Here is a 27,558-nt window from a genome sequence, read left to right as displayed (position 1 = left end):
TGTGTATCAAGACATGAGTGCTTCATCTTCCTTCTGAAATCAGTAGCAGTTTTTGGAAAAATCAGTCCAGGACGACCTTAATTAGCCATGGACAAATGTTAATCATGAGCAAAGTAACCTGTTTTTATTGATAATAGATAATTGATGCCATGTAACCACTTGCTCAGCAATGTTTTCTCCCAACCTGGAGACATGTCAGAGAATGTTTTCAACAAGTTGTGTTAAAATAGCTAAGGTGGCAAAGGACACAGTGTCTGTGTTCAGTGAAAGGGATGAGTTCAGTATAGTCTCAGCACCTGAGCACCTGAGCTATCACAGAGTGCTTATCATGCACACACATTACAAATTCTCTGACTGCAAGGTCAACTTTCTTTATTTGTCATCCACAGCAGTTTCCACAGAATTAGCTCCTCAGTCTTCCCAGTTGTTACAGGCTGTGATATCTAGAAAAGTATGAGCACCAGTTGAAATGTAGTTTGCAGTTAGGACATTTATAGCAACATTCTCCTCTGTAAATTCTCTGTTGTTTAATAAAATAATATTTTTTTAATCAGGACTTTAATTCTAAGTATATATACTGTAGTATGCTTCTTTAATTATCCTTTGTGATCAATGGGAGTTAATCTAAATTTAGATTTCATTGACTTCTCGTGCAACTTTTAAATGGAAATAAACAGCATTTCTATTTCAATGCATTAATGCATATGAAATGTGTAGAAAATAAAGTATGATTCAATTCAAGTTAGACAAGGAGAAACCCTCTATATGGGGGAAATGCCCCATGTACCAACTTTGTACTGGGAACCACCCAGCTCTGCCTAAACAGACCTGGGGGTCCTGAGGGACACCAAGGTGAGCGTGGGCCAGCAGGGTGCCCTTGTGGCAGAGGTGACAGTGGTGTTCCAGGCAGTGGGGACACATTGCCAGTATGTGAAGGGCAGTGATCCTTCCCTCCACACAGCACTGGTGAGGCCACAGCTGCAGTGCTGTGCCCAGATCTGGGCTCCCCGCACCAAGAGTGACTTGGACAGGCTGGAGAGAATGCAGGGAAGAGCCACAGATGTGTCTGGGGGTCTGGGGCACCTGGAAAGGCTCCAACATCTGGGACTGTTCAGCTGTGAGGAGGCTCAGGGGCATCTCATCATTGTATGGAAATACTGCAGGGAGGGTGGAAAGATGATGGAGCCCAGTGGTGCCCAGTAATGGGACCAGAGGCACTGGCACAGACTGGAGCTCAGGAGGTGCCCTCTGAACATCAGGAAACCTTTTTGTATTGTGAGAGTGACCAAACACTGGCACAGGCTGTCCAGGGATATGGAGTCTCTGTCCTTAGAGATATTCCAGAGCCATCTGGACATGGTCCTGGGCAACTGGTCCTCGGTGACCCTTCTTGGGCAGAGAGATTGGTCTACATGACCTTCACAGCTCCTTTCCAACTTCAACTGTCCTGCCGATCTGTAAGAGTTTTAATGTATGTGGGACTGTGATTTTTGTGATGCTTTTTGTAGGAAATTATGTTGTGACTTTGCTTGGTGCTCACCAGGCTGTTGTAAAGCAACAAGTGCTGCAAACTTACTCAGTATACCTTGGCAAGATCCCTTTCAGTTATTGGTAGCTAAAACGGTTAAAGGCTCTTCAGGGTTGTTCCATCCAGCTGGGAAAAGTGGAAATTTGGTTTAGAAAAGCTGAGATCTCAGGAAGTGTAATGCCATTTTCCTTTGAAGCACATGGTGTCTTTTAGAGATAAAAAATACAATAATTGTTTTCATCATAATTTCCTAGTATTTTTCTCTTGAAAGACTTGTAAAGAGTGAATGAGATGTATCTCATAGGTCTGATATACAAGCTTTGCAGAAATAAAACAAAAATCTAACTTGTCTTTGCATGTGTTTAGGAGCCAGGTGAAACAGCACTTCATTTAGCAGTCCGGACTGCTGACCAAACCTCTCTCCATCTGGTTGACTTCCTTGTTCAAAACTGGTATGGATTGCTGACTTTTCATGCAATTGTACACGACAGTTGTGGGTGTTCAGGGTTATCCTGGCAGTGCCTTGGATGGTGTTTGCTCATCACTTATACTCTTTCTCCTTAGATATGTTTCAAAGGAGAATAGTTTAGTACCTTTGAGTTGACCTTTGTGCTCCTGATCAGTAGGGAGAGGGAAAAATGTGTAGATTAAAAGCATTGAAAGCAGTTACATAAAAATAGGATGAAAGGAAAAAGTCTGTAGTGCATGAAAGGACATTGATTTAGAGCACATGACAACATGAAGCCATGCAAACAAATAGTTCAGGTACAGGAGGGGTGGCAGGTAAATGTTCCAAATACAGGACACATGCAAAGGAACTGTAAGAGTAGAAAACAAGGCTCTTCCTCAGAAAATTATGAACAGATGCTAGATTGACCTTGAAAAAGGTATTCCAATAGTTAATAAACTGCATTACAGCTATTGAGAGCATAAACTTGATTAGTAATTTTCAACATCTAGTTTACTGGCTGAGTTGTTCTTTGTTGTCAAGGAATGGGTTCATAGAAGTAAAAAACCTTAATGAAAAGTGTGAGTGCTGATTATAGGAGTGTTATTAAAGTAATAAATGAAAAATAACATTCCAATATTTTCAAGCTGTTTAAGATCATAATTTGAAAAATGTTTTAGGAACCCAAATTGCTATTTTCACCTTTATTAAAATATTTTTTATTTTGGATGATTTAGATTTTTTTTGGTTTTTTTGTTATGAAGCTTCCTAGTTTCTTCAGACAGCTATAACCTTGTGTGTGTTTCTGTATGCTGTGTGGTTTTCTGTGGCAGTCTCAAATTTAGGAGCATCTTTACAACCCTGTGGGCTCTTACTGTCCAATACGGGTAACACTGGGAAAAGCTGTCATCTCCTGAGCTTTGCTTTTCTGGTTTATGAAAATATTTGATTGTTCCCAAGATGTCAGTAACAGTTTTTGAAAAACCTGGGTTTAGAAGTTGAAAACTGAAGGAAGTACAAAAGTAAAAAGCCCTGTGAGCCCCTTTGCACATCTGGTTTTTCCCTAAGTCGATGTATTGTTCTTACATTCCTTCTTACAACTCTCTTGTTCATTCTCACATCTGCCCTCTTGATAGTTCCTTGACTGCATGGGATTTATTAACCTATTTTAACTGTATCAGAATTATTCAGATATTTCTATTGGGCTAATTTAGCATGTTTGAAAAAAGAATTACAGTGAAGTGGCAACTGGCATGACCTTAGAGAGATCTGAGTCTCTGAGTTTCAGGTCTTTAGTTTTTTGAATTAACATCTGTAGATTTTCAGTCCTTTTCAATCACAGCTCAGGTATTTCCAGTGTCCTTGAAAGAATTCTTAATAGTCTTTGAAGGTAATGTTTGATTTAATTTTTTTTGTCCTACTTCATATTTGTCCAGTAAAGTTTTCATTTATATGGATGCTAGATCTGAAATGAATACCATGGCTACTATACTCTTCTTGATTGTTTGTTCTTTTTTTTTTTTAGTGGAAACCTGGACAAACAAACAGCATTGGGTAATACAGTTCTACACTACTGCAGTATATATAATAAGCCTGAGTGTTTGAAATTGCTTTTGAGGGGGAAGCCAACTATTGATTTAGGTAAGTTCATTATTTAAAACCAGGAAATACAGATTTCCTAAAATTTCTTCCCATTATTTTAGCCACTTTTGTTTATTTCTCTGTGGTAAGTAAACTTCTAAAATAAAACTGTGGTAGAAAGATGAAGACCTTGTCAACAGCAAGCATAAAGGAAACATTCAGTTAAGAAATTGAATTCTTAGAAGATAATAATGAAAATTTCTAATATAAAATGCTAATGGCAAACCCTAAGCAGAGTACAGAGTTCTGTTTCTGACCCATTTTAAACTGCCTGGAATTTAGGTTCATTGTTTATTCTAGAACTTAAATGTCTAATTCCACTCTTAGGTACGTGGGCTTTATGTGCACAGCACTTAATTCTTCTGTTGATATCAATGGCAGGTGGTGCTGAGGTTTCATCCAGCACAGCCCAGCCAATGCTGACACTGATTAGGGAGGGGTGACCATCCAGAGAACAAGAGATTATCCTAAATGAGCAAACAAAGATTCTATTTTCAGTTAAACTTTTGGTATGCCATTATGACAAATGACTGGTACAGGTACAGCAAGTGTTACTCCTGTCTCACAGGTAGGTGCAAAGAGAAGCTGAAAGACAGCTGAGAAAGCTGATCCCATTTTTCCTGAGTTAGGAAGGTATTCCATGAATCCAGCTTGTTAGGCCCAGCAGTTAAATGTGATTAGCATGTCTGTAAAACATTTATATTCAGTCTGTTAGTGGTATATGAGAGAAGTTTTTTTAACAGCTGATGCAAACTGGATTTTATTTCTCCCTTTTTCTTTATCACCATTACTTTCCTCCACTGCCTGGTAAAGAACTGCTGTATAAATTGAAGTTCATAGTTTAGTGGCAGTTTGCCTTTTTATAGGCCTTTAGAATATATTCCAATATTATCACAAATCAGAGAATTTAATGTGACCATTTTTGGCAGTTGCAATGGGAAAGCCATCTGAACAAGTTAAAGTCCTTCATTGGACCTTCCATTGGAGTTTCTCCTAGGTAGATGGCAGAGGAGTGTTCACACCTTTTTGGTGCCTTGTTTTTTGAGGGATTTTTTGTGGGAAAGAGGATGTTGTGCTGTTTTTTGGTGTGATCTCACATAGGAACTTGAGTGATATCACACAGACCCTGAAACAAGAGGTGTATACTTAAAAAGTATACAAAGTTTGGAATTTATGTACTCCTTAAGCTATCTGGGTGTTAACTTCACATAAGAAGTACTATGTTTTCATTCCCTTTCATATTGAACCATCTCTGATAGATCTGTCCTTAAGCAAATCCTTCTTTTAGGGATCTGAATTCTTTCAAAGTCACAGGCCTTTCTAGAGGACTACTTTGTAAATTCTACGATTCCTAACTGGCATTGTCTGTGTAATATTTCACACTGACATTATAGATCTCAGGTTGATCATTTTCAGTTCCTGATCACAGAAATGTTTTACAATCTGGATGTGCTGTGGAGCGTTCTCTGTTCCAGCTCCATGGCATTTACTGATGTACTGTGAGAGTCGATGTTACCTAGGGTTTATCCTCATCAGATGTGGGAGTTGTTTTTGTTTACTGAGACTTGCTACTGAGCATCTGGGAAGGATTCCATTAGATGCTGTGCCTGAGGACCTCCCAGCAGCCTCAGATATCACTTTCTTTCTTACCAAGTGTTATTTTAAATTGTAAACCATTTTATAACTTTGATAACGACAAAGCTAGAAAGTTTTAAATTTATTCTTGTTCAAATGTCTTCAAATTAAGGCTTCAAGCCTCTACATATTAATCAAAGTAGAATCTGCTTGGATCAACATGTACCCTTTTTTTTTAATGTCTTAGAATTAGTTTTCTTTTTTGAGCTATTTTACCCTGCCTGCTTGCTTCTCTTGCTTATTTAGGTAAGAGTTTTATTGGCAAAGGCATTGAGTGGAGATTGAGGTGACTAAATTTTTTTATATTCTCTACTAGGATGGTTAGGAGGGATTTGGGAACTGTTGCAGCAGATGCTGTTCAGAAAGAACCTGATGATACATGAAATGCATGAGCACTTAGAGTGGAATCTTAAAAAGCTGCAGCTGCTATAGAGTAAACAGACATTTTTGATCACTTTTAGGAGTTACTGTGCTACCAGTAGTGAAATTCAATAAATTGTTTCTTAAAACATCTCAAAGAATTGCTCTTTTTTGTATTGTTAATTTTGTAGTAAACCAAGCTGGAGAGACAGCTCTGGACACAGCAAAGAGACTGAAAGCTGTCCAGTGTGAGGAACTGGTAAGAACCAAGCCTGGGGGCAAAGGGGAATGTTTGCTTCTTTAAAAATGTGATTTACTTAATATATCATTACCATTGCATCTCACACGTGGTGTTGCTGCCAGCTGGCTGTGTGTTAATCTGAAGGCCCTACCACGGGTGACTATTTCTTAGCTAAAACACAACAGTAATTTCTTTGTAAGAGTTTAAGAAAAAGATCTTTCTTCTAGTGGCAGTGCTTGTTATTTTAACCAGTGTATTTGAAGACTTAAGTACTGGAGGGTCAGATGTGTCAATAAATACATCATTCAAAGAGATTTGGGCTTCATCACCTCAGAAGTTCTTCTTAAAGGCTTTTATATCAGGAGAACTTAACCCCTGTAATTTTAAAACTGTCAAGACCTTTTAGGTCAGAATCTTTGTTTGTCTTCTCCTGCTATGGCTTTTTTCAGATTATTTAACGGGACAGATAGTTCAGAGATGGTGAAAGTCTTTTTATAAGGACAATTAAAACAATTCAAAATAAATTACTCTCCTGAAAAGAGGAAGAAGCTTAAGTGTCATGTCTGGAAGTTGGAATATCAAAAGATGTAGAACACCAGCCTCTGTGGGACTTTGTCCCTCTACTGAACATGATCAAAGCAAAAACCTCCTGGAATTTGGAGAATGTGTGAGGGATGTTAACAGACACCGCTCAAAAAGATTATTGGTGTTCAAGAAATAAAGGTGCTGGGGAATTTCCCAGGTACTCCTCTGAAGCATTTAGCCAGGAGTAAGGATTTTACATCAGACCAACAAGTTTGTTCTTGGCCCTTTAAGGTGCCACCAGCATGCATTTAGTAGGCAAGTGAATTTAATTACTATCAAGGCATTGAAAAGTCTAAGTATTGTGGCAGTTTCACATTCAAGACAAAACCAGGAGAATTTACAAAACACTTGCCACTTATTTCTGTTTCTTCTTTTTTCTAATTTTGATGATCTGAGGATATCTACTTTTGCTCTGCAGCTGGTAATTTTAATACCTTTCCTGTGACAAATGAAAGTTCTTGTCATGAATTAATTATTGAATAATCAAAAGACCTAGTCCTTCACAAATCAAAGAAATTTTCCATGTTTCTGGGGATGCAAGTCAGCATTTTGCTGGGACTGACTTCTCAGTTAATGCCATATCTACTGTGTAAGTAGGTGTTGTTTCCAGTGGTTTGAGTATTCTGTCAGCTGGATCAAGCAGATCACCTGTGCAGCACACAATTGGGATGGATTGCTTTTTTCTTTATATTTTCCCTTTTAAAAACTTACATCTGCCATTAATGTGGACCAACTGGCTGTGTTACAGAACAAACAGTCAAGTGGATGTTATCAGTGAGCTTATCTAGCAGTTAATAGTTTAGTTATAGTGATCCAAATTCCACAAATACCTCACTGATTATTTCACTTAACTCTCATAGAGCATTTATGCCTTTTTTCTTTTTCTTTTTTTTTTTAATTTTTGAAGGGGAAAATATTTCTGCATTTTTTTCCAAAAGCAGTAATGAGTTAAGAGTGAAAAAGAAACATGAATGAGCACACTGTTTGCTGTGGGCAGTAAAAAAGTACAAGATAAATAACTAGGTGTTTGCATTATGATAGCTGTACTAAACTCATTTCTGTTGCATAACTGGAGTCTTAACTGTGTAATTAAATTCAGTTTCAGCTCAAGTGGGTTCATGAATACTTACATAACAGATTGGAAATACTGTCTTTATTCCAAGTTTTATTTCAGGAAGATGGTTAAAGGCACTTCTGAATCAACTACTATCAGGTAGACTACATTTTAAAGGATGTGAAGGACTAAATAATGATGGAAGATCTAGGCATTGAAAAGGAGAATTTATCTCCTCAGAATAACCATGAACTGCTCTACTACGTTTTTTGCTGATCATTGAGGTAGTTTTTTTTAAAGAATGTGAAATACATTATTTGGGCTGGCAAAGTCAAGGAATTTCGTGCTTAAGACATACTGGCCTCATCCAGGGAGAGAGAGAGGTAAAATATCTAAATAAAGAGTAAATATCTTTTCATTTGATTTGAGTACAAGGAATGTGATTTTGATGCTGTATGTACCAAAATTTATAAATAGGTTTTGCCTTTCCTTTTTGGAAAGGAGGGCTCCAGATAAATTCTGCTTTTGTGCATATACCTTCTCTTCATGTCATCTTTTCAACTGCTTGTCAAACATGGGGACTTCTGCCCATTTTGAGAAAATCTTTCCTTTTTGCCTTTTACCTGTTTTTCTGTACCTCAAACAAATGAAGGATGTTTGTGTGATCGCCCTGGAATAATTTTAAACTTCTAAATCTTCCAGTTTATTTCTTGCCATTACAAAGCTAACTCAGTTAACACCAAAAGAACAGCAAGTACTTTAACAAGACTTTTTATTTCTTTCAGCTTTCTCAAGCCAAGGCAGGAAAGCTGAACCCACATGTGCACGTGGAGTACGAATGGAATCTTCGGCAGGAAGAGATTGATGAGAGTGACGATGACTTGGACGATAAGGTGAGTGGGAATTACTGATACAGCCTTGCACAAAAACTCTCAGCAGCTCTGCTCCCTGGAAATAAGTGGTAATTAGAGACCCATTTCAGCCTTTCTTTTCTTACAGATACTTTGGGGGAACTAATTCTGAGGCCTGTGTTAAAGACTGCCTAAGTGCTTTTTGAATATACTTTGTCAACCTAGTTATTATGGGCTGTTTCAGAAGTTTGACTTTGACAAGACATACATTATAATATTAATCAGCAAATCTGGACTACTTTGTTGCTTTATCCTCTTCAGAATTCTAAGCTGTTAAATTTTAGCTGGAGGAAATCCAAAGCTTACATACTTTTTTTTCCCATAAATTAATTAAAAACCTAGTTATTGAATAAATAAATCTATTTTTCACAAACTGTGCTGTGCTGTTTATTCCTGTTTTTTTTTTTTTAAGAAGTAATGGAAAGGCAAAACTTGAGGGCATAAAATAATTGCCATCCTACAGCATGTGAAAAATTAGCCTCAGTGTCCTACTTTAGGAAGTCAGTTAATTACTGTGTGCTCTATTTCTGCAATAAATGCGAATACACCTCTCCTATTTTATATGAGTGCCGCAGAAAGAAGTGTGGACAACTTCTCATTTTCTGTGACACTTGGGACTGAAAAATTCAGAAACCAAAGTAATTTGCATGTCCTCAAGGACAGTAGAGAACAAAATAATCATCTGTATGAGGAGCCTCTGGAGGATGAGAGATGCTGTGCTGGAGATAATAACCTGAACCAGAACTGCAGGGAAACAGATCGTGCTCCATATGCACCCATTAACGTACAGCAGGCAAAAACTAATGTGTAAAATTTCTTCAAAGAGCAATTAGATGTGTTTAAAAAGAGCTGTATCATGGATTATATTGCTAGTTCAGGGACCAAATAAATCTGATCTGTCAAAAGTGTTTGCTCATCTTTACTAGGCATCAGTGGGGTAATATACTTGATACTTGAGGATAATTGTCTAGTCTGAGTAATGTGCTATATTCCCTGAAAATTACTCCTAAATTCTAAAATTTCCCAGGCTTTTATTGGCATTTGATTTAGTATATTATTAGTATTTCCTGCTTTAACATTAAATCTAATTTTGTGTTCATGATGATTTGTTGATGGTACAATCTTAATTTTCATTTAGAAGAGTGGACCTTTCAGGTTGAATTGCTGAAGAAGGGAGGAGTGGGGGTTTATTTGTCCAACAAAGAAAAAAACCTCATGTTCACTAAATTATGTTCTGGTATGCTATTTTCCAAACATACTAACTATAATTAGTGTTTAGACAGCTGTATCATATCTTTGTTTTTCTATTCACAGCCTAGTCCTATAAAAAAGGAAAGATCTCCAAGACCCCAAAGCTTTTGTCACTCCTCAAGCATTTCTCCCCAAGACAAACTGACTCACCCATCATTTAGCACTCCCAGAGACAAGCAAAGACTCTCCTATGGAGCCTTTACCAACCAGATCTTTGCTTCTGCAAGCACAGACTCACCCACCTCTCCAACGTCTGATGCTCCTCCTCTTCCTCCCAGAAATGCTGGCAAAGGTAAATCTCTCTCCAAACCACACTTGCAAGCAGTGATTTTAACACTGTTGCCCTTCCTTTAACCAAGGACATTACAATGTTTCAAGATATAGCATGTTCTTATTGATGCAGTAGCGTGGTACAATGCGTGTTCTAAACTTAAAAGACCTGGGGCACACTTTGTAATAGACTCATTCATAACACTGAACATGAATGGGTGAGGAATAAACTAATACTCTGATAAATTAAAGTCACTTAATTTTATGAGACTTGCAGCTGCAGTGGATTGTGATGGTTTGACCTAGATATCTCTAATCTTCAAGTCTGGAGGATATTTTTATGGAACAAAACCTTTTGCTGTGTTATAATATGTGCAGATCTACTTTTTAGGACAAAGAAACCTTTAATTCCTTTTTACATGTTTAATTTAGAAATTGATAAATTGTGTTTTTACAGTAGACTTGTTAGAGAAATCTTTAGTTGTGATGAGGGTTACAGTACAGTTTAGCACTTCAGCAGTTAAGCTGATGCTCCCTTTTGTTAGTACTGCTCCATTTCTCACCTGGTAATTGACTTTGTTTAGGAAAAATGCAGAGATGCTCTCACCAATATATGAAAGAGTAAAAGGGAAGGACAGTGTTGGCATCACGGTTCAGATGCTGTGCTTATGCACTACTGTTCCATCAGTCTTTGTCACGTACTGGCAACTTTCAAATGGATCCCTTGGCTCTCTTTTAAACAGGTTTGTTTCCCATTATGAGGCAAAGTGATTTTGCCAGGATTTGCATTTTTCACACGAGATTTTGTAATTCATATTTCCCTGGGGACTCAGTTGTATTCCTTCTAACTTTACTGTGTTGACCTGATTGTTGGCATTACAAGATTCTACTTTTTCCTTCCCCTCTCCCATCCCTTTTACATGCTCTGTCTCACAGTCTGCTATGATTTTTCATTGCAAACACAATGTACTGGCTTAGATGTTCCTTCATGACCTAGGATAACTTCTTTTTTTGTCATAAAGTTGCATGACTTGGAAATTAATCATGCATCCCATTTCCTGAAGAAGGTTAATGAGGTTGTGTCTGGTATCTGTACACACTGCTTAGTATGTTGTCAGCTTTTAACACATTTTAATGAACTTTATTTCTTTGTCAGTATATAGTGGAGCTCTCATACAGACTTACCTAGAAAATTGTCTTTTTCTCCAGGAAGGGGAATATTTATGTTTATATTTCATTCTATGTGTTTTGGTTTCTGAAATGTTAGGCATTTTCCTAGCCGTTCCTAAACAAGGAATCAACACAACACCAAAGCTGGTCAGAAAGAATTGAGGCATTGAGCTTTCATGTGTTTTCATGTCAGAGGTTATCCAAAGAAATCCTTATGTATATCACAATGAAATGATATTATAATATCACAAAATTGCCTTCTAATGTAACATTAACTGCTTCATCAGAGTGGAAAATGTCAGATTCACAGGGTAAGTCAGAGAGATTGAATTGAGCTTCTGTTATATTAAAGTCACAATGCTTCTCTGCTTCAAGCATGCTGAAATTCTACAGTCTCTGAGTGATGCTGGAATGGAGTTTTGGTTGATATCCACTCAACAATACTGTGAAATTAGAAACTTCTGTGGTATACATGCCTGTGTTAAAAGTTGGGGAAAAAAGTGACAAATGCATAGGACAATTCATCAGTGTGGGAAGGTTGCTGTAGTTGCATCATTTTCAGATGCACTTATGGTTCATTTAAACTGGGCTGCTCCTTGTTATCTACCCTCTTCCAGCTCTCAGATTGTTTAAAAGAAAATGAAGCAGACACTCTTCACTTCCATAAGACACTGTTGACACATCTGAAATTTGAAGCAGTCAATTTTCTTTCTGTAGGAAAACATAAACCTGTATATTTTTTCTCCTCTTTTGGATGAGTAGTAATAGAGTATATCCCTTACACTGAAGTTTACACAACCTTACTTGTCAGATGTGTGTTTTTATTTAGAAAGTTCATTTGAGTATCTTGTGTTTAAGATTATATGAAAACACAGTGTTACTTTTTTCACTAAGCTCCCTAAACAGCAGGAGTAACAAAAGCACTGAATCTCTATTTAAATTTATGCTTACCTTCTGTCAGAAAACAATCTGATCTTTGTCCCTGTGCTGCTGTGAGGCCCTGGCAGATAGCATGGGCCCTGCTAGGACATGGAGCCTTCAGGGAAGGGATAGCAGGTGCATCTGCATTTTAGAAGGAGGCAGACAATTTTTAAGTTTCATAAGTTTTTCATCCTTTGGGACATGCAGATGAAACTGTCTTTCCAAAACTTGTTTTATTTTTAAGAAAACCCCTTCCCTGTAGCCCTCTGTTTCATTGCCCAGTGAAGTTCTGGGTAGCAGAGTTCTGTGATGTTCCTGAGTGATCAGGAAACCATCCACTGAACTTGTGTGGGGGAGAGGAGGGAAGTTTAAAGTGATTTACATAAGGCACATCACTCTTGCTTATGGTTTTCAGTGGACATGCTAGCTAAAAATTAATTTTATAGGTACAATAGTTGGAGGAGGGGATATGGGGAGGTTTTAAATTTCTCCACACATCATTATAATTCATGTCCAGATTTTTCATTTGATAACTTTTCAAAATATTCCTAAAAATGCTGGAACATTCATGTATTTTTCTCCATACTGTCTCATTTGTGGATACGTCTTGCTGTTATCTCTGCTATAGATTTAGGTAATCCTAACAGAATGAAAAGTGCAGGAGTGCAGTGGCTACCTGAGCCCCTGAGCCAACCACTCTGTGCCTTTTTCAATAGTTTATCTAAGCTTATTTAGGGTCAGCTTGCTTCTGTTCTCAGTCAAATCTTTAGCCTGTAATATTCTCAAAATCATCTTTTTCATTGCTCTTTTCAACTTATACCTGCATTATGGCTCCAGACATCTAGCAGGTCTTCTGCCTATTGTTTTACAAAAAGCTTTCAAAAAAAATCAAAAATTATTTAAGTAATTCCATTACTTGCCTCAATAGCCAAATAAAATTTTGCACAACCTTCATTGCCAATCCAGTGTGGGGGTGATGTTGCTAACTAGCTTTGGAGAAGTGTTAGGCAGTCTAATCCTGGTTTTCTTCACTTCAGCTGAAAGCGAATTGATTTTAGTGGTTCTGTCTGTTTATCCCAGATGAACATGGAGATCAGGGATAAATTCTGTATCATGAAATTATTTTGGATCCTCAACACCTACAAGGCTGCATAGTTTACCCTGTCTCAGCTCTGACATGAGGTACCTCAGCCCAAAGGCACTTCCTTTGTGGTTCCAGGGCACTGTTACTGCAGACACAGTCACATCATCTGCTCCTTCACTACATCAGACTCAATTTCTAACCAAATCAGTTTATTTGAATTTACTAGTAACTTCTAGAAGTTGTCTAACTGCCTTGCACACAGGATGAGGAATCTTCTTGGGTTCACTTAAGTTACTTTATGCATGTACGAGCATTGCCATTTGACTTTGGAGGTGTTTCTGTGGCTGGTGGCCATGTCAAGGTCCTGGAAAAGGATGGAAATCGTACAGGTCTCCATGTCTGGGTGTTACACTAAACAAACCAAGGGTATTTTACCTTATCTGATTGAAGAATATTTTCATTCTCCTGAGGTTCAAGCTATCCTTTCATCACACTAACTCTTCTGTGTACCTTTGCTGTTTAAATCAGATTTCTGAAATACAGCTGGCTGGAAGTGTCGGGACAGCAGTAAAATTTACTGTTTCTACTGGAAATCCCACATCAAAAAATCCTTTGGGCCTAGGTTTTGTTTTTTTCCTGATTGTATCACACTGTGGCATAGCAGGCATTACACAGTCTCTGTTCATTTGCAACTGAAGTTCTTAATTTATAGAACAAATGTATTCTCATTTCCATTACCTCAGCCTTTCTTAGGTAATGAATGCTTGCAGGATTCTATACTTCTCTTGCATATACTTGGCGACTTTTTTTTTAATATTCTTATAAATGTGTTGCACATTGTGATTAAATAATGCTACTTATTCCACTAAGACTTTGTATTTTTTAATACCATAATAGGAAGGGCAGACTAGCAGATGACTTCTGGTTTCATGGGCTCTTCTATTTCTGAATCAACCCAAAACACAAAATTCTTTAGTATAACTTTTATATTTTCTTTTCAAACTGAAACATTTTTAAGCATTAATTATCTAATGTACTTCAAATAATAATGTTGAATTGATGTATATTCTTAGCGTTCTTATTCAGAGTGATCATGATCATTTTGTCTTTAATTATGCTCTTATTTTCAGTGCTGAAAATACATGATATTAGATAAGACTAACTGAAAAAGCTTTTAGTAATATCTATGCAAGAAATCACTCATGAGAAATTTAAAAATAAGGACAGCAACACTTGTCAATGAAAATACTATTTTTAATTTAAGTTACTTTCCTTTGCAGTGTCTATTCTACCATTAGCAGGAATTCTGTGTTTTCCCCCTATGTCTCATTAGGTGGTAAAAAAAAAATTACTCATGTGAAGTTTTTACACTCTAAACCCACCATTTCTTGATTGAGTGGCAGCAGCTTTGCATGGTTTTACAAGTACACGAATGAATTGTTATACTAACTGCACAAACCCTAAAGGGCAATGTACTACTAATTGCACATCTTATCCAGTTATTTACCTTAGTACAATAATTTTGAGATTATTTGATCTATTTACGCATGAAAGCCTGATCTTTGTAATATGAAAAAGAGATAAAACATTATAACAGTTAGTACTGTAAGCATTTGCTTCCCAGTAACTGAGGAAAAGAAAGCCCGACAGAAGCAAAAGGAAAAACTTCTGGGTCAAGTTTTTTGGGGTTTTCTTTTTGGTTTTTGGTTTTTTGCTTGTGTTAGGAAAATGTCCTTAACAAAATGTGAACTTCTGTACTATGTGAGAAATCATGATTAAGGCATCTATTGGAGAGGAAATGACTGGCTCAATTGCTGCCTGGCTAAAATCACAAAATACCTTCAATCTAGTAACTGCTCTGATAATTGCTTAAAGATACCTAGTCTAGCCTTGTATAATTGAGAATGTCACACAGGAATTGTTTTGAGCTGCTGGTTTTACACACACATTTATGTGTATACATGTGTGGATATACACAGACATGTGCAGTTGCTGAGGTGAGCAGCCCTGGTCCCTGCACAGGAGGGATTCCTTAGCCAGGGCAATGAGAAAGGTGCAGGAGCCACAGCAGCTGTGACAGTACAGCGGCTGAGTGGACATGGGCAGGGCCAGGGGCAACAGGACCCAGCCCAGACATGTGTGAAGGAACTCCTGGAGAGCACCACAAACAGTGCAAGCGCATGGTGTGGCCCTTTGGATGGCAATTTGCATGGAATGGCATGCAGGAAGGGGTGTAACTCTGCCAGCCTGAGCAGGGAGCAGTGCTACCTGCCCCTGAGTTATCAGTGCACATTGAAAGAGCTTTAAACTAGATTAGAAAGGGGAAAGGGACAAAACCAGGCTTGCTCAAGGTAACCCTAGGTCAGCACACCAGTGTTTGAGGGAGTGTTGTCTGCCAGTGAGGGCCTTTGGGCTCATAAGACATAAGGCATGGAAATGCCTCCAAACACTCTTGTAGAAATCAGGGCTTCTCCCCCAAAAGGGTGTCAGGATCAATATCCCAACTGAAGTGCATCCACACCCCTGCACACAGCACAGGCAACAAACAGGAGGGGCTGGAAGCCATTGTGCAGCAGGAAAGCTGCAGCTGCCATTGCTCTGGGGTGGCTCACACAACTGGAGTGCTGTGATGGATGGCTGTGAGCCCTTCAGGAGGGAGAGGCAGTGGGGTAACCATGTAGGTTTGGGACTGTTTTGAGTGTCTGAGCTGGATGATGGTGGCAGTAGGGTCGAGTGTTGAGTGGAAGGAACCAGAGAAAGGCCAACAGGCAGATGTGCTGGTGGGAATCTGTTAGAGAGCACCTACCCAGGATGGAGAGGCAGGTGAGATGCCCTGTAAGCAGCTGGGGGAAGTCTCACAACTGCTGGCCCTTGTTCTCATGGGGCAGGAATGTCCGGGATGTGTCTGGAGTGAGTGGAAGAGAACTTTCCCACTCAGCTGATGAGGGAGCCAGCAGAGCACCTGCTGTGCGTGAAAAGACAAGGACGTGAGTGTGATGGAGGCTGTCTGGGGCACGGGGAATCACAAATTCTCGGACAAGTAAGAGGGTTAGGGTTAGGGTTAGGTGACATCAGCAGAGCTGCCACCTTGCACCTCCAGGGGACAGACTTTGGCCTCGTTAGGAGCCTGGCTGACAAGAGTCCCCTGGGAGACAGTCTAAAAGGAATCCAGGACATTCCTCAAGAAGGGAATCCCAAAGGCACAGGAACAGAGGTGTGGTTTAGGGGAGGATTGGCAGTGTCTGACTCAATGATCTCAAAGGTCTTTCCCAACCTAAGTGACTCCATGATACAGTGTATTTTATAAAAATTATACAGACAATTCATACATCATCAGGTTGTGTATTATTTCACCAGTTATTTCCATAAAATTATTTTGAGTCAAGCAATTTCCCTGTTTTCTTTATTCAAAGCATGTCATTTTATACCTCTTTCTGAAATGATGTTTTGAAGTTTTACTTTATTTTGTTTTCATTTGACCATAAGTAATTTTTGTATTTCAGCCATGTAATCATTAGTGTATGACACTTGTATTTATTCCTTCTGTGAGTTTAGTACAGAAACAAATGCTAGGAGTCTGAAAGTATGATTTGTAATACCTTAAACACTTTTTCCCTGTCACTTTTGTATGCCATGGAAACTTCTGAAAGCTGTGAAGGTATTTTTTGCACCTCCTCAGAAATGTCTGGATATGTATAATCAATGTGAAATCTAAAACATGCCACATAACCTCACTTTTAAGGGGTTTTAAAAATTCTACTACAGTTTATTTTTGTAGAGAAGATTTCTTCCTCTTATTGGCAATTAAAAGTACCAACTTCATGTCTGAAGTTGAATTTTTGCAATAAGCGCACAATGGTATTTCAGTGCCTTTCCTCCCCTTTTTGTCGCTCTGAGCCAGTTTTGGGCGGTTTGTGAGCGGCGGGCGCGGTGCGGGGGGCGCGGTGCAGTGCGCGCCGCCGCCGCCAGGGGGCGCTGGGACAGGGGACAGATGCTGCTGGGACAGCCCGGCTGTGAGCGCCACCGCTTTGAGTTACCTCACTGTTAGCGCCGGATATTGACTATTCCTGCCCCCTTGCCATTTCTAGATGCATTCCCATTACATAACGAATCAAATTTGATTCATATTTCCAAAAGAAAGAATGGGTAGTTTGCAGGAGTTTAAGGCATCATCAATCAAAATTTAGAATGAGAAAAGTTGGTTTTCTTTCAGAAACATCTCAATGCACAGTTTAAGTTGTCTTGCTTACTTAAGCTCAAGGAAGAAATTAAATTGAGAAAGGGTGAGGATGCAAACTGGGGAACAATCATTAAATGCACTGGCATTTGACTTGTTGTCAATTAATGGCTTTGTGAATTTGGAAGCAAATTGAGAGGAACACTTGCAAAATATATAATTTCATTTACAAAAGTAACCAATTAATTAAACCAGGCCCAAAATATATGCTGGGCTTGTGGTTGAGAGATTCTCCTGCACAGCAGAAGGCCTTCCAGGATTGAATCTGGAAGAGAATAGATTGAATTATTGACTCTTCAGGGGCAGCTCTATTAAATTTTTCTTTCCTGTTTATAAGAAAGAGAGAGGTCACCTGCTGAAAATATCTGACAAACAGATTCATGCTTATAGAATCATTGAAGTTACTTCTGTCAGTGTTAAATGCTTCACCTAAGGAATTTTAACAAATATTTTTTCTAACTGATTTTCTATAATATATAATAATTAGGGAAGGAGTGCAGGTATTGATCATTTCCCGGCTGCCCATAGACAATATTCATAAATGTTTTTGTTTTTGAAGAAGACAGCTCTAGTTTTGTGTGCTGCATGGTAAGATATATGTCAAGTAACTAAATGAAGGTTTTGTCTCAAATACTGTTCATATAAGGTAGCTTTTCAAAAATAGGCAAGTTGGTTCTACAGTACTAAAAAATAGACTGACAACAGACTGGAAATTTCAGGTATAAATAGACTTTGCTTTTAAAGTTTTATGTCGATTTTCTGCATTTATCTGGACTGATGGCAAAGCTGTCAGATGTGAAGACTTATTGCAAGTGAAGACTGCAGTGAAGTCTGAGTTGTAGGTAAGATTAAAACAAGACAAAACCAACAAACCCACAAACTAACAAAAAGCACCCCAACAACAAAGCCCCTGGGGCTGTTCTGGGCTGCTGCAGAGCTGCTGCAGAAAGTGTTACAGGACCTTTCTTGGGCAGTGGTGGCCGCTGACTCCAGCATTCGTCCCCTCACTGCCATCTGCACCCAGCTCTGCTTCCTGAGCTTCTTGGTAGAGACTTCTGTGAAGGTCAATGCTGAAGCTGATTAGGAACAACTCTTTGTCTTCCCACTGGGTTATTTTGTCTTTCAAGCTGTATCTGTTCCCATATTGTGTAAAACATGCATTGTGTTGAATAATACTTGTGCCAGCATTAAATCAGAGGGAAATAAAAGTATTTAAGGGTAGGGGTGACTGCATAGGCTCTTACAAGCAATGCAATCATGAAATATCTAATCTCAGTCCCAGAAAGGACTTCTCTGATGTTTATTTTATTCATACCATGTACAACAATTTGCATTGCTTTTGGAATGCATAGTTTGATCTATTTGATCTACAGAAAAAAGAAAAAAGACTTAGAGAAAATCTTCTCAAGCTAAAAATCCTATTTTGAAAGTGAAAGGAAAATTTGTAGGCATATTTTTATTTCTTTCCTCCTGCCTTCCAGTTTATTAATGAAATTTGTATGGAGGGCAAAAAAACCTCCCCACCTATTAGAGCATATAGAATGTGCTTTTATTCTGATATAAATTTACAGAAATTTTAATCCCATGTGCTAAATATTACTTAATTTTAATATTTCATAATGCTTTTTTTTCTTGAACAATGCCTAAAATTAGAAATCTTGGCACGATTAATCCTGTATTTTTTAAACATAAGTACACATGTCATTCTATTGTCAAGTTGCTTATATTCCCACAGCTGAGATGGTTAAAAATGTGGTGGATGTGTCGTTTAATCTAAACAGTGTTTTTGGCATGGCTTGTCTTTTTATTTTAGTCTTTTGCTGCACTTCTCTGTGGGTCTGACTGTGAGTTTTTCAGTGCTGCTTTGACGTTTATGCACATGTATTTGTAAGAAGGTTATTTGTTATTTTGCAGGCCCACCTTCAACCCTCCCTCTAAGCACTCAAACCTCTAGTGGCAGCTCCACTCTTTCCAAGAAGAGACCACCTCCCCCACCCCCAGGACACAAAAGAACCCTCTCTGACCCACCAAGCCCACTACCTCATGGACCCCAGAATAAGGGCCCAGTTCCTTGGGGTGAGTTTTGAAAATGCAAATCAAAAGGGCAGGGGAAAACCTTTATGATGGCTGATATATGATCTTTGGTTTCTTTTTGCCTGGTGCTTGCTTTCCAATGATTGCAGCTTGATGTCATGTCAGCTCAGATAAATCAGCAGTTCCATCTCCTGTCACTGCCTCCCAGGCTGGGAGCCTCACTTGAGAAGGCTGAAAATCCTCCACGCTGCCCTGGGGCCCCTCCAGTCCCCTCCAGTGCCTCCCTGTCTGTGCCCCAGCTGCCCAGGCTGTGCCCCCACCCAGCCCCTCAGCCACTGCTCTCCTCTGCCTCTGCCCCTCCTGCTGCTGCTGCTGCTGCTGTGCCCAGCTCAGGAACCAGGGGTGCAGCTTTGGGGCTCCAGAGCCCACCCACAGTGTCTGTGCAGGTGTCACAGCTGCCACAGGAGCTTCTTTCCTCTCCTGTAAAGTGTTCACACCTCGCTGGTAGGAATGTGTTGTCTTAGTTTGTATTTGCTTTTTGTGATGTTGTCTGTACATACACAAAGACTGATAGGTTTGCATCCTGCTACCAGCAGAAGTTACACAGAAACAGTGCATTAATTTTTATTTTTACCGGGATACCTTTCTGACAGATGCTTTTTGGAAACTATTTTCCAGACTACTCAGATTCTTCCTCTTTTGAATAAACATTGCTCTATGCAGTCAAATTCTCTTGGTAGCTATAAATCTCAGGCCCATGTAATTTTCTGTGATTTTTAGTTTTGGTGGCAGGATTACCATGAATCTGTAAATTTTTAAACTGGAATCCAGTGCTTACATAGGTGCATCATCCATATATTACTTGTATTTTAAGAGAATCTTCTCTCTATTCTAGTACAAACACACAATTACTAGCCTAAAATAAAAAAAAAAAATTGCTAGACTAAAAGCACCATTTTTCTTAACAAATCGAGTTAAATTTAGTAAATCACGGAGTACTCATGTGTGATTTAATCTAGGATTCAACATGAAGAAAAGTATAGAGTCCAATGAAAAGCAAAGGCTTTTTCTCAATAAAAATAATGGAATCTTTTCAGTTCTCTGCTTCTCAGAGGTCTGGGATATGGAAAAAAAGTGTTTCCTATGTTGTGGAGTCCAGCAGCCCTGTACTTTTTCAGAAGTAGTTCAGACATTTTTAAGAGCTTGGGCTTTAAATATGTAAAAAATCCCAGGTATTTAAGTCCAAAGCAGCACCTAAAGTACCATATACAAGAATACTGTATAATGTAGCACTGCTAGGATGAAAGGTGTGATAGGATTAGATGCTAAGCAGGTGTCAACTTTTCCTTAAACACATTAAGCAGCAGATAAAGGAAGAAGAAAATATGGGAAAGGTGCAGGTGTGCAGTTGAAGAAGCCTGTAGCAATAAAGGACCTTGTCAGAGCAGGGCCAGAGAAGAATATGGCTTTTCCTGTCTCTTCACTGCTTTTCAGGCCAAGCTAAACCTCAGTGGATGGAAGAGGGGCCTCTTGTCCCCATTTTTCTTAGCTGAAATCTGTACAAAAGCTTGTTTCAAAGTCCATTTGGATTTTTAAGCAAGTATGAAATTTTGTGTTTATAAAAGAGGGAGTTTCTTCTATCTGCCTTTGTGGTTTTTTGCTTAAGGATATTGTCAGATGTTCACTGCTTTTCCTTTCAGAATCTTTCTTCTCTGTTGATATATTTCTTGCTATGTGGAATTTCAGCATTTGTCTTTTAATTTGTGCATTAATTGAAGTTTCAAGCAGAGCAATCCTTAGCTTATGTCTAAGCAAATTGAGTTACTATTCAAAGATGTTCTAAAAATGTCATTTGGATTATTTTGTATTTCCATAGCAACCATGAGATATTTTTCCTTCCTTTATCCATAGGATCTACATGTTTGCTGTTTTACCTTAGTTCCTTTTTTGCACCACTTTTAAGCACAAACATATTTTTAGCAAGGCACAGCATGAGCCTTTTCTGCTGTTTCATTTAGACATCAATGTGCCAAGAACGGTATTTAGAAAAATGTGTCATTCTTTTGAATGAGAAGTATTTTGTGTTCTTGGATCGTTAAATGTCACTTTGCATCTATTTCAATGACAAAATTTACTAATGGTTGTTGAAGCTGGTTCTGAGATTGATGTGCTGTAAAAGGAGAGGCAAAGGGGATGAAAAGGCACTAAGCCAAGGGTTGGTGTCATTATACCTTGAAAATAGTGATTGCTAATGAAGAGAAGCTTTCTGCTGGAGGAGTCCAGAGTGCTTGGGTTTGGATTTTGCTGCCTTTTGACAGAATTCTGTATACCCAGGATCTTCTCTTTACCAATGGCTAAAATGCAGATTATGGGAACATACAAAACTTAGTCGCTAAATCAGTAAAGGCTGTTCTTTGCATAGTATAAAATACAAATCCTTAGAAATTCAATGTTTTGTGAATAAAATCACATTCATGGTGACTTAAAAAGATGTGCTTCACAGTGCAAAATGTAAACATCAGTGAAAAATGTATCTGATGTATCTCCTGCTGTATCTCCTTCTATGCAGAGAAAATGAAAACACTATTTCAAAACAAATGCCCTACAGCAATGTCATTCAATCTTCCCTTGCCAGGAGATGAGAGCTACTAGTGAGTCGTTTTAAAATGTGTTATATGAAAGGTCATCTTGGATTATTTTGGTCCCTCCTGCTTTTTCAGCTACAAAATTATTAATAAAGAATAAATTTATAGATTATCTTTTAGATATGTTGTATAGAACATGCATAGAGGAATACATGTTTTGCTTTAAATTGCACCCTCTGCTGATTATATTTCAGTTATCCTAATGATTTTTTTTTTAATTGTCCTTTTTTTCACCTCAGGTAATGATTTGGGCCCACCTTCAACTAAGGCTGCAAACAAGTTTGAGGGGATGTCTCAGCAGTCAAGGTAAAATCTGCATATATGAAGGCAAAGATGAAAATTTAAATAAATATAACTAATTTGTAAATTAGAAAAGAAAAGCCTTTCATAGGAAATAGAATCCCAGCTATGTTTCTTATTAGTTTCCTGCATGCCCTGCTAGCATACAAATACTTTGGCTGCCCCGAGCCTCCTACACTGTTCCTCGCTGTCCGTGCACAATCCATCCTTTGAGCAGGATGGACAGAACGCCCTGTGCCCAGATCTCTCTGCTGCTCCTACAGAAGTGCTCTCCCAGCTGGGGAATGCTGCCTCAGACCACAGTCCAGCAGGACAAAAGTTTTATTTTCATGTCTCCTGGCATTTCATTTTATCTGCTTCAGTGTGAGGTGTCCTGCCTGGAGCAGCAGTGTCACTCTGGGTACAGGCTGCCATCGAAGATGGCTCTGTAAGAGAGAGAGTTCATCTCAGTCTTCCAGTTTAGCTGTTTTCCACTCTGTCAGGCCCCTGTGCTGCCACACAGTCTGCAGTAACACAAACTGCTTTTAGCTCATAGTTCATCAGCTCTGTCCATTACAAGTGTCTTTTTCAATAGCTGGAGCAGTAAGGACAGCCATACATTGCTGTCACTTAGGGTTTGCTATTCTCTAGCTGTGCTGTGATTCCAAAGTCCTGAGGTTCAGAGCATGATAATTCCAAAAAGCACCTGCCTCAGGCACACAGCCTTGCATGACCACCAGTGTGTGGGATGGGCTGTGGCTGGGGATGGATGTGTAACCTCAGACAGGACACAGCAGATGTGTAGGAAAAGTTTCTGGACACCCCCAGACTGATCTGCCGTGCCAGGACAGGGAGGGGACCCGTTGGTGGTAGCACAGCTGCTTCCCATGTTTGCTGAATCCATGCAGCTGGCGCTGGGCATTCAGGGGGAAAGTGATGGTGTTGCCAGCACAGAGAGCTGGGCCCATCCTAGATTCTTGTCAGACAAGGGTAAAAGTGTGCTCCTTGTACTCCATGGCATTAGAGAGAGGCTGAGGTAGGAGGTGGGCTCTGGGATCTTTGTGGGCCCTTTCCAATTCAGGATATTCTATGATTCTGTGATTTATTGAATCAAGATTGAGCTTGGCTGTTCTTTCAGTTACATGTCATGATGTATTTTTGCTATTTTAAAAAATTAAAAGTGTTTCATCGTGCTCGTTTTGAAATGTTGGCTGCAGAGACAAGCAATACCAGAATTAAGGCAGTTGATGCAGAAGAGTGTCTCTTCTGTTGAACATACATTGGCAGCTTTCTCATTCATTTTTCTTTTTTTCTTGTTTTTTGAATCATTATTTTGAACTGATACTGGTTTTTATGTATTGTTTGATTTTTATCCTTAAATCAACTTACTTTTTCTTCTCTTCCACGTTCCTTTTCTATAAAAGTGACTTTAGGTGTGGTTTTAAAGGAAAAACTTTGATGGGAATAGCTAACATATGTGTAAACCAGGTTGATAGAGTAAAGCATGTTGTTTTCCCACAATCATCAGTATTTCCTGGGAGTAGCAGAGACTTTGTCTCCTCCTGCAGCTGAGAGTGTGTGTGATACAATACCACACATGTGCAGGAGGCTACAAGGCATAGGCTTAGGCCTGGAAAGCTTCACTGACATGAAGCACAGATTGTTTTGTATGTTTCAGTATAATTATTTTTAAGAACAATTTTTCTTAAGGTTCAGGATCTGCCCACAGAGTTGGTTTTTCAGCTTCACCCATTTTCAGAGTACATTTTGCATATACCATAGTTCATAGAGTATATCTGCCCCATAGAATTGAAGCTGGGTAGGGTTTGTATGTCTTTTTCTCTGAAAAAAACCCCAATTAATTCAAAACAATGCTTTGAGATTTGGGATTTATCCACAGACCAAGTGATTATACAAAAGGGGCAAAATAAATGTGGATTTTTTGGGGGAGTTTTTATTTATGGATGTGTAAAGGGGGAAAATAAGAAATAAGTATATTTTATAATAGTTGTAAGCACTAATAATTCACATCTGTTGATTTAGCACTGGGACTGCAAAGACTGCACTTGGCCCTAGAGTTCTTCCCAAACTACCTCAGAAAGGTAAGAAATTTATTTGCGGCTATTCTCATAATGGAATTTTTAAAATGTGGGTGAAAGTAGGTACTTGTTTGAAATATATGGATCTTTTCAGCAGAAATTTTATTTCTAAAGTACCACAAACCATGAAAACTTCACAAAACTGAAAGGATTTTGGAAGATGGGAAAGGCTTTTATTAAACTGAAAAAAAATACACCTAGAGAGGAAAGAAATAAATCATGAGCTAATTGAAGCTGGAAGAGCCCTCAGGAGTTCTTGTGGTCCAGTCCAGCACTCGGAGCAGGGCCAGCTTTCTGCCATAAGAGCAGGTTGCTCAAGGCCATGTCCAGTAACATTTTCAGTATCTCCATGGATAACTTCTCTGGACTTCTGTTGCTATCCTAGACCATTCTCACTGGTAGTTTTGTTTTTTTAACTATTATCTCCAAGTCCCATTTCTTGATAGCTTGGAGCGGACTGTATCTATGCCATGTTCTGGCAATCAGGGTTGTTGTCAGTGCAATTACTTGGGACAGAATCAGCTGCTGTTACATTCTCATTTATAGATCAGTGACAAGCTTGCTGAGACCATCATCCCAGGGAGCACCTTTCTTTTAAAAATGTTCTTTCCTAGTCTCTTTAAACTCACACTGATGGTTTGTTTGGGTTTTTTTGGTTTTTTTTTGAGTTGTGGCAGCAGTTGACTATAAAGTAGAAAGTAGACCTACTTCAGAATATTCTGTCTGAATGCAGAATCCATCAAAAATACATTATATCTGTCTGAGTGGATGATCACAATAGAGCCTGAAGATCAAGAAATGCTGCTTGTCCAAAATTCTGAAGCCAGATGTCTGAAATTTAGAGTACAAAGAATTTTGTAACAGAAAAAGCAAATGTTAAGTTTTAACTTTGTTAAATTACAATTATTCTGACATGTTGTCTTTTGAAAGAGACACCAATGATGTACTAGGGTGGCACTGTGAAGGAAGTCAACACTTCCTTGATTTAAAATGATTTAGATGAAAATTTAAGAAGGGCTAAATCAAAGCACTTTGATCAGGGCTGCTGTCAGGGTTTTTCTTATCATCTACTTAAATCTCAAACCCATGTGGAAGACCAGTGTGTGTACATTTGCTGTGAGGTAAGCCAAGGGCACAGCCATAGACAGGGATCAACACAGACTTTTTTTTTAAATGAGACATCTGATAGTAATTATACCGTTTCTTTCATGGAAGCTATGCAAATGGGTTTGGTTTGGGGTGTTTTGTTGGTGAGGGGTTTTTTTTGGCTTTTTTTTGGTGGCAAGGTATGGTTGGTGGGGTTTTTTAATTGGTTTGTTTTGGTTGTTTATTGGTTTGGTTTTTTGGGGATTTTTAGGGCTTTTTTTTTTTGCGGTATGAGTACCCATAAATATATATATTGTTAAAGTGTTATTGAAGTGGGTGATATCCAAAGGGAGTGAGGGCACTTTTTTGGCTGGTAGAATATGATACTAAAGCAGTGCTGAATGCAATAGGAAATTGTTCCTTCTAGTTAAAATGTGTTGCTTTCATCACAGGTTGTAATTTTTTTCTCTCTTGTTCCCCTTCATCTGTTTTAAAATTAGGGCTGTTTGATTTAGGAGGTTTTGGGTTGGGGATTTTTTGTGTGTACTAATGGTTTTGTTTTTTGAGGTAGATTTCAGTTGAGTTTTCTTAGGGAGCTTAGCAGTAAAATCAATAGATGACACTGACAAAAATAACTATTTGAAAGTCTAGTTTCAATTTCCTTCCATCAAATCTGCAAAATGCACATTTTAAAACCTTCATCTTTACTAAATTGTAAATATATACAATAATTCATTTTTTCTTAGTTTTAGTGTGAATGTCTATAGTACAGTGTGTTCTATACACTGCATAGGTAGATATATGTGCTCATTCTCTCTTCTGAGAGATTTTACAGGTAGTAATCCTGAGAGTCAGGTGTTTTTTTGTATGGAATTGAACTGTATATGTGAGTAATTATCATTAAAAATAAATTTTGTTACAGTCATGTTAATTGGTCTATAGGTGGTTTTACAAAGTCTTTTATTATATTTCATACTTTTTGATTTAGTTCCAAAAAGTGATTCACTTTATTTCATTTGAAGTAAATAATCTATGAATTGACATCTAATAAATAGCTGGTGGAATAAGCACGGCTGACCTCCAGGAGGAGCAATTAAATGAGACCTCAGAGAACAAGGGTTATGTGAAGTTGTATTATCCTGCTTTTGTCATAGACTAGGAAAACTTATGGGCAGTTTTGAGGCTCAGTGACCATGTGGTCATTGCCACAATTGCTGTTCTGATATATGCCTAACTTCTTTATTATTAAAATACTAAGATTGTGAAAAGCACTGTTTTGCTTTTTTTTTTCAGTGGCACTAAGAAAAATAGAAACCAGTCATCATCTTTCAATAGATAAATCCCATCAGCACATGGAAATGTTTCAGAAGCCCTCACTGTCCATCGATATACCACAGAAACCACAGCCTGGAGACCTGCCCCCAAAGCCTCTGCCTCTGGAATTAACTCAGAAACCTCAAGTGGGAGATTTACCCCCAAAGCCTGGAGAACTACCCCCAAAGCCTCAGCTAGGAGACTTGCCACCAAAACCACAGCTTGGAGACTTACCTCCAAAGCCACAAGTGAAGGACCTTCCTCCAAAACCTCAGCTAGGAGAGCTGTTGGCTAAAACTCAAGGTGGGGAAGCAGCACCGAAGGCTCAGCCCTCAGAGGCAAATCAAAAATCTCACTCCATAGATCTTTCTCCAAACGTACAATCTAGAGATACCGTCCAAAGGCAAGCATCTGAAGAGTCTAATGACATAACACACACCCTGCCAGAAACCCCTGTGCCACTCCCCAGGAAGATAAATATGGTAGGTATTACTCCAGCTCCTTGGGAGTATCCATGGAAGGCTTTGAAGTAACTGTAGGACTTTCTGTGCACCCTTGAGCTGTGCACTCAAGGCAACAAAAAGCTCTGGGGTGGGGAATGAGGGGCTCTTTTTGTGCCCCAAAGCAGCTTCAGCAAGTGATGGGGGTTTTCAAGGCCTCCTGCATGCTCAAACAAATGCTTGCAACATAAAACAATAACCTTGGGAGCATGACAGTGTATTTAGATTTGTTGGGATTTATGTATTTATTATATCTATGCCAATC

General features: G+C 38.7%; 1 protein-coding gene across 5 annotated transcripts in view; it reads left to right on the top strand.

Annotated features, from left to right (window-relative positions):
• ASAP1 (ArfGAP with SH3 domain, ankyrin repeat and PH domain 1) overlaps positions 1 to 27,558 on the top strand; it is a 142,053-nt gene that overhangs the window by 106,338 nt on the left and 8,157 nt on the right. For 3 of the 5 annotated variants that reach the window (XM_030943107.1, XM_030943106.1, XM_030943108.1), the window contains 9 exons: positions 1,895 to 1,980; positions 3,502 to 3,617; positions 5,804 to 5,871; positions 8,278 to 8,385; positions 9,718 to 9,946; positions 19,251 to 19,412; positions 22,255 to 22,321; positions 24,338 to 24,396; positions 26,773 to 27,275. In XM_030943107.1, coding sequence (XP_030798967.1) covers positions 1,895 to 1,980; positions 3,502 to 3,617; positions 5,804 to 5,871; positions 8,278 to 8,385; positions 9,718 to 9,946; positions 19,251 to 19,412; positions 22,255 to 22,321; positions 24,338 to 24,396; positions 26,773 to 27,275 — 1,398 coding nt within the window. The remainder of the gene's footprint in view (positions 1 to 1,894; positions 1,981 to 3,501; positions 3,618 to 5,803; positions 5,872 to 8,277; positions 8,386 to 9,717; positions 9,947 to 19,250; positions 19,413 to 22,254; positions 22,322 to 24,337; positions 24,397 to 26,772; positions 27,276 to 27,558) is intronic. The other 2 variants (XM_030943110.1, XM_030943109.1) reach the window with 1 other exon arrangement.

The sequence above is a fragment of the Camarhynchus parvulus genome, chromosome 2 (assembly GCF_901933205.1).
Source record: "Camarhynchus parvulus chromosome 2, STF_HiC, whole genome shotgun sequence".
NCBI classification, from domain to species: Eukaryota; Metazoa; Chordata; class Aves; order Passeriformes; family Thraupidae; genus Camarhynchus; species Camarhynchus parvulus.
Note: the sequence above shows the minus strand (reverse complement) of the source record. Positions and strands in the feature narration are given on the sequence as shown.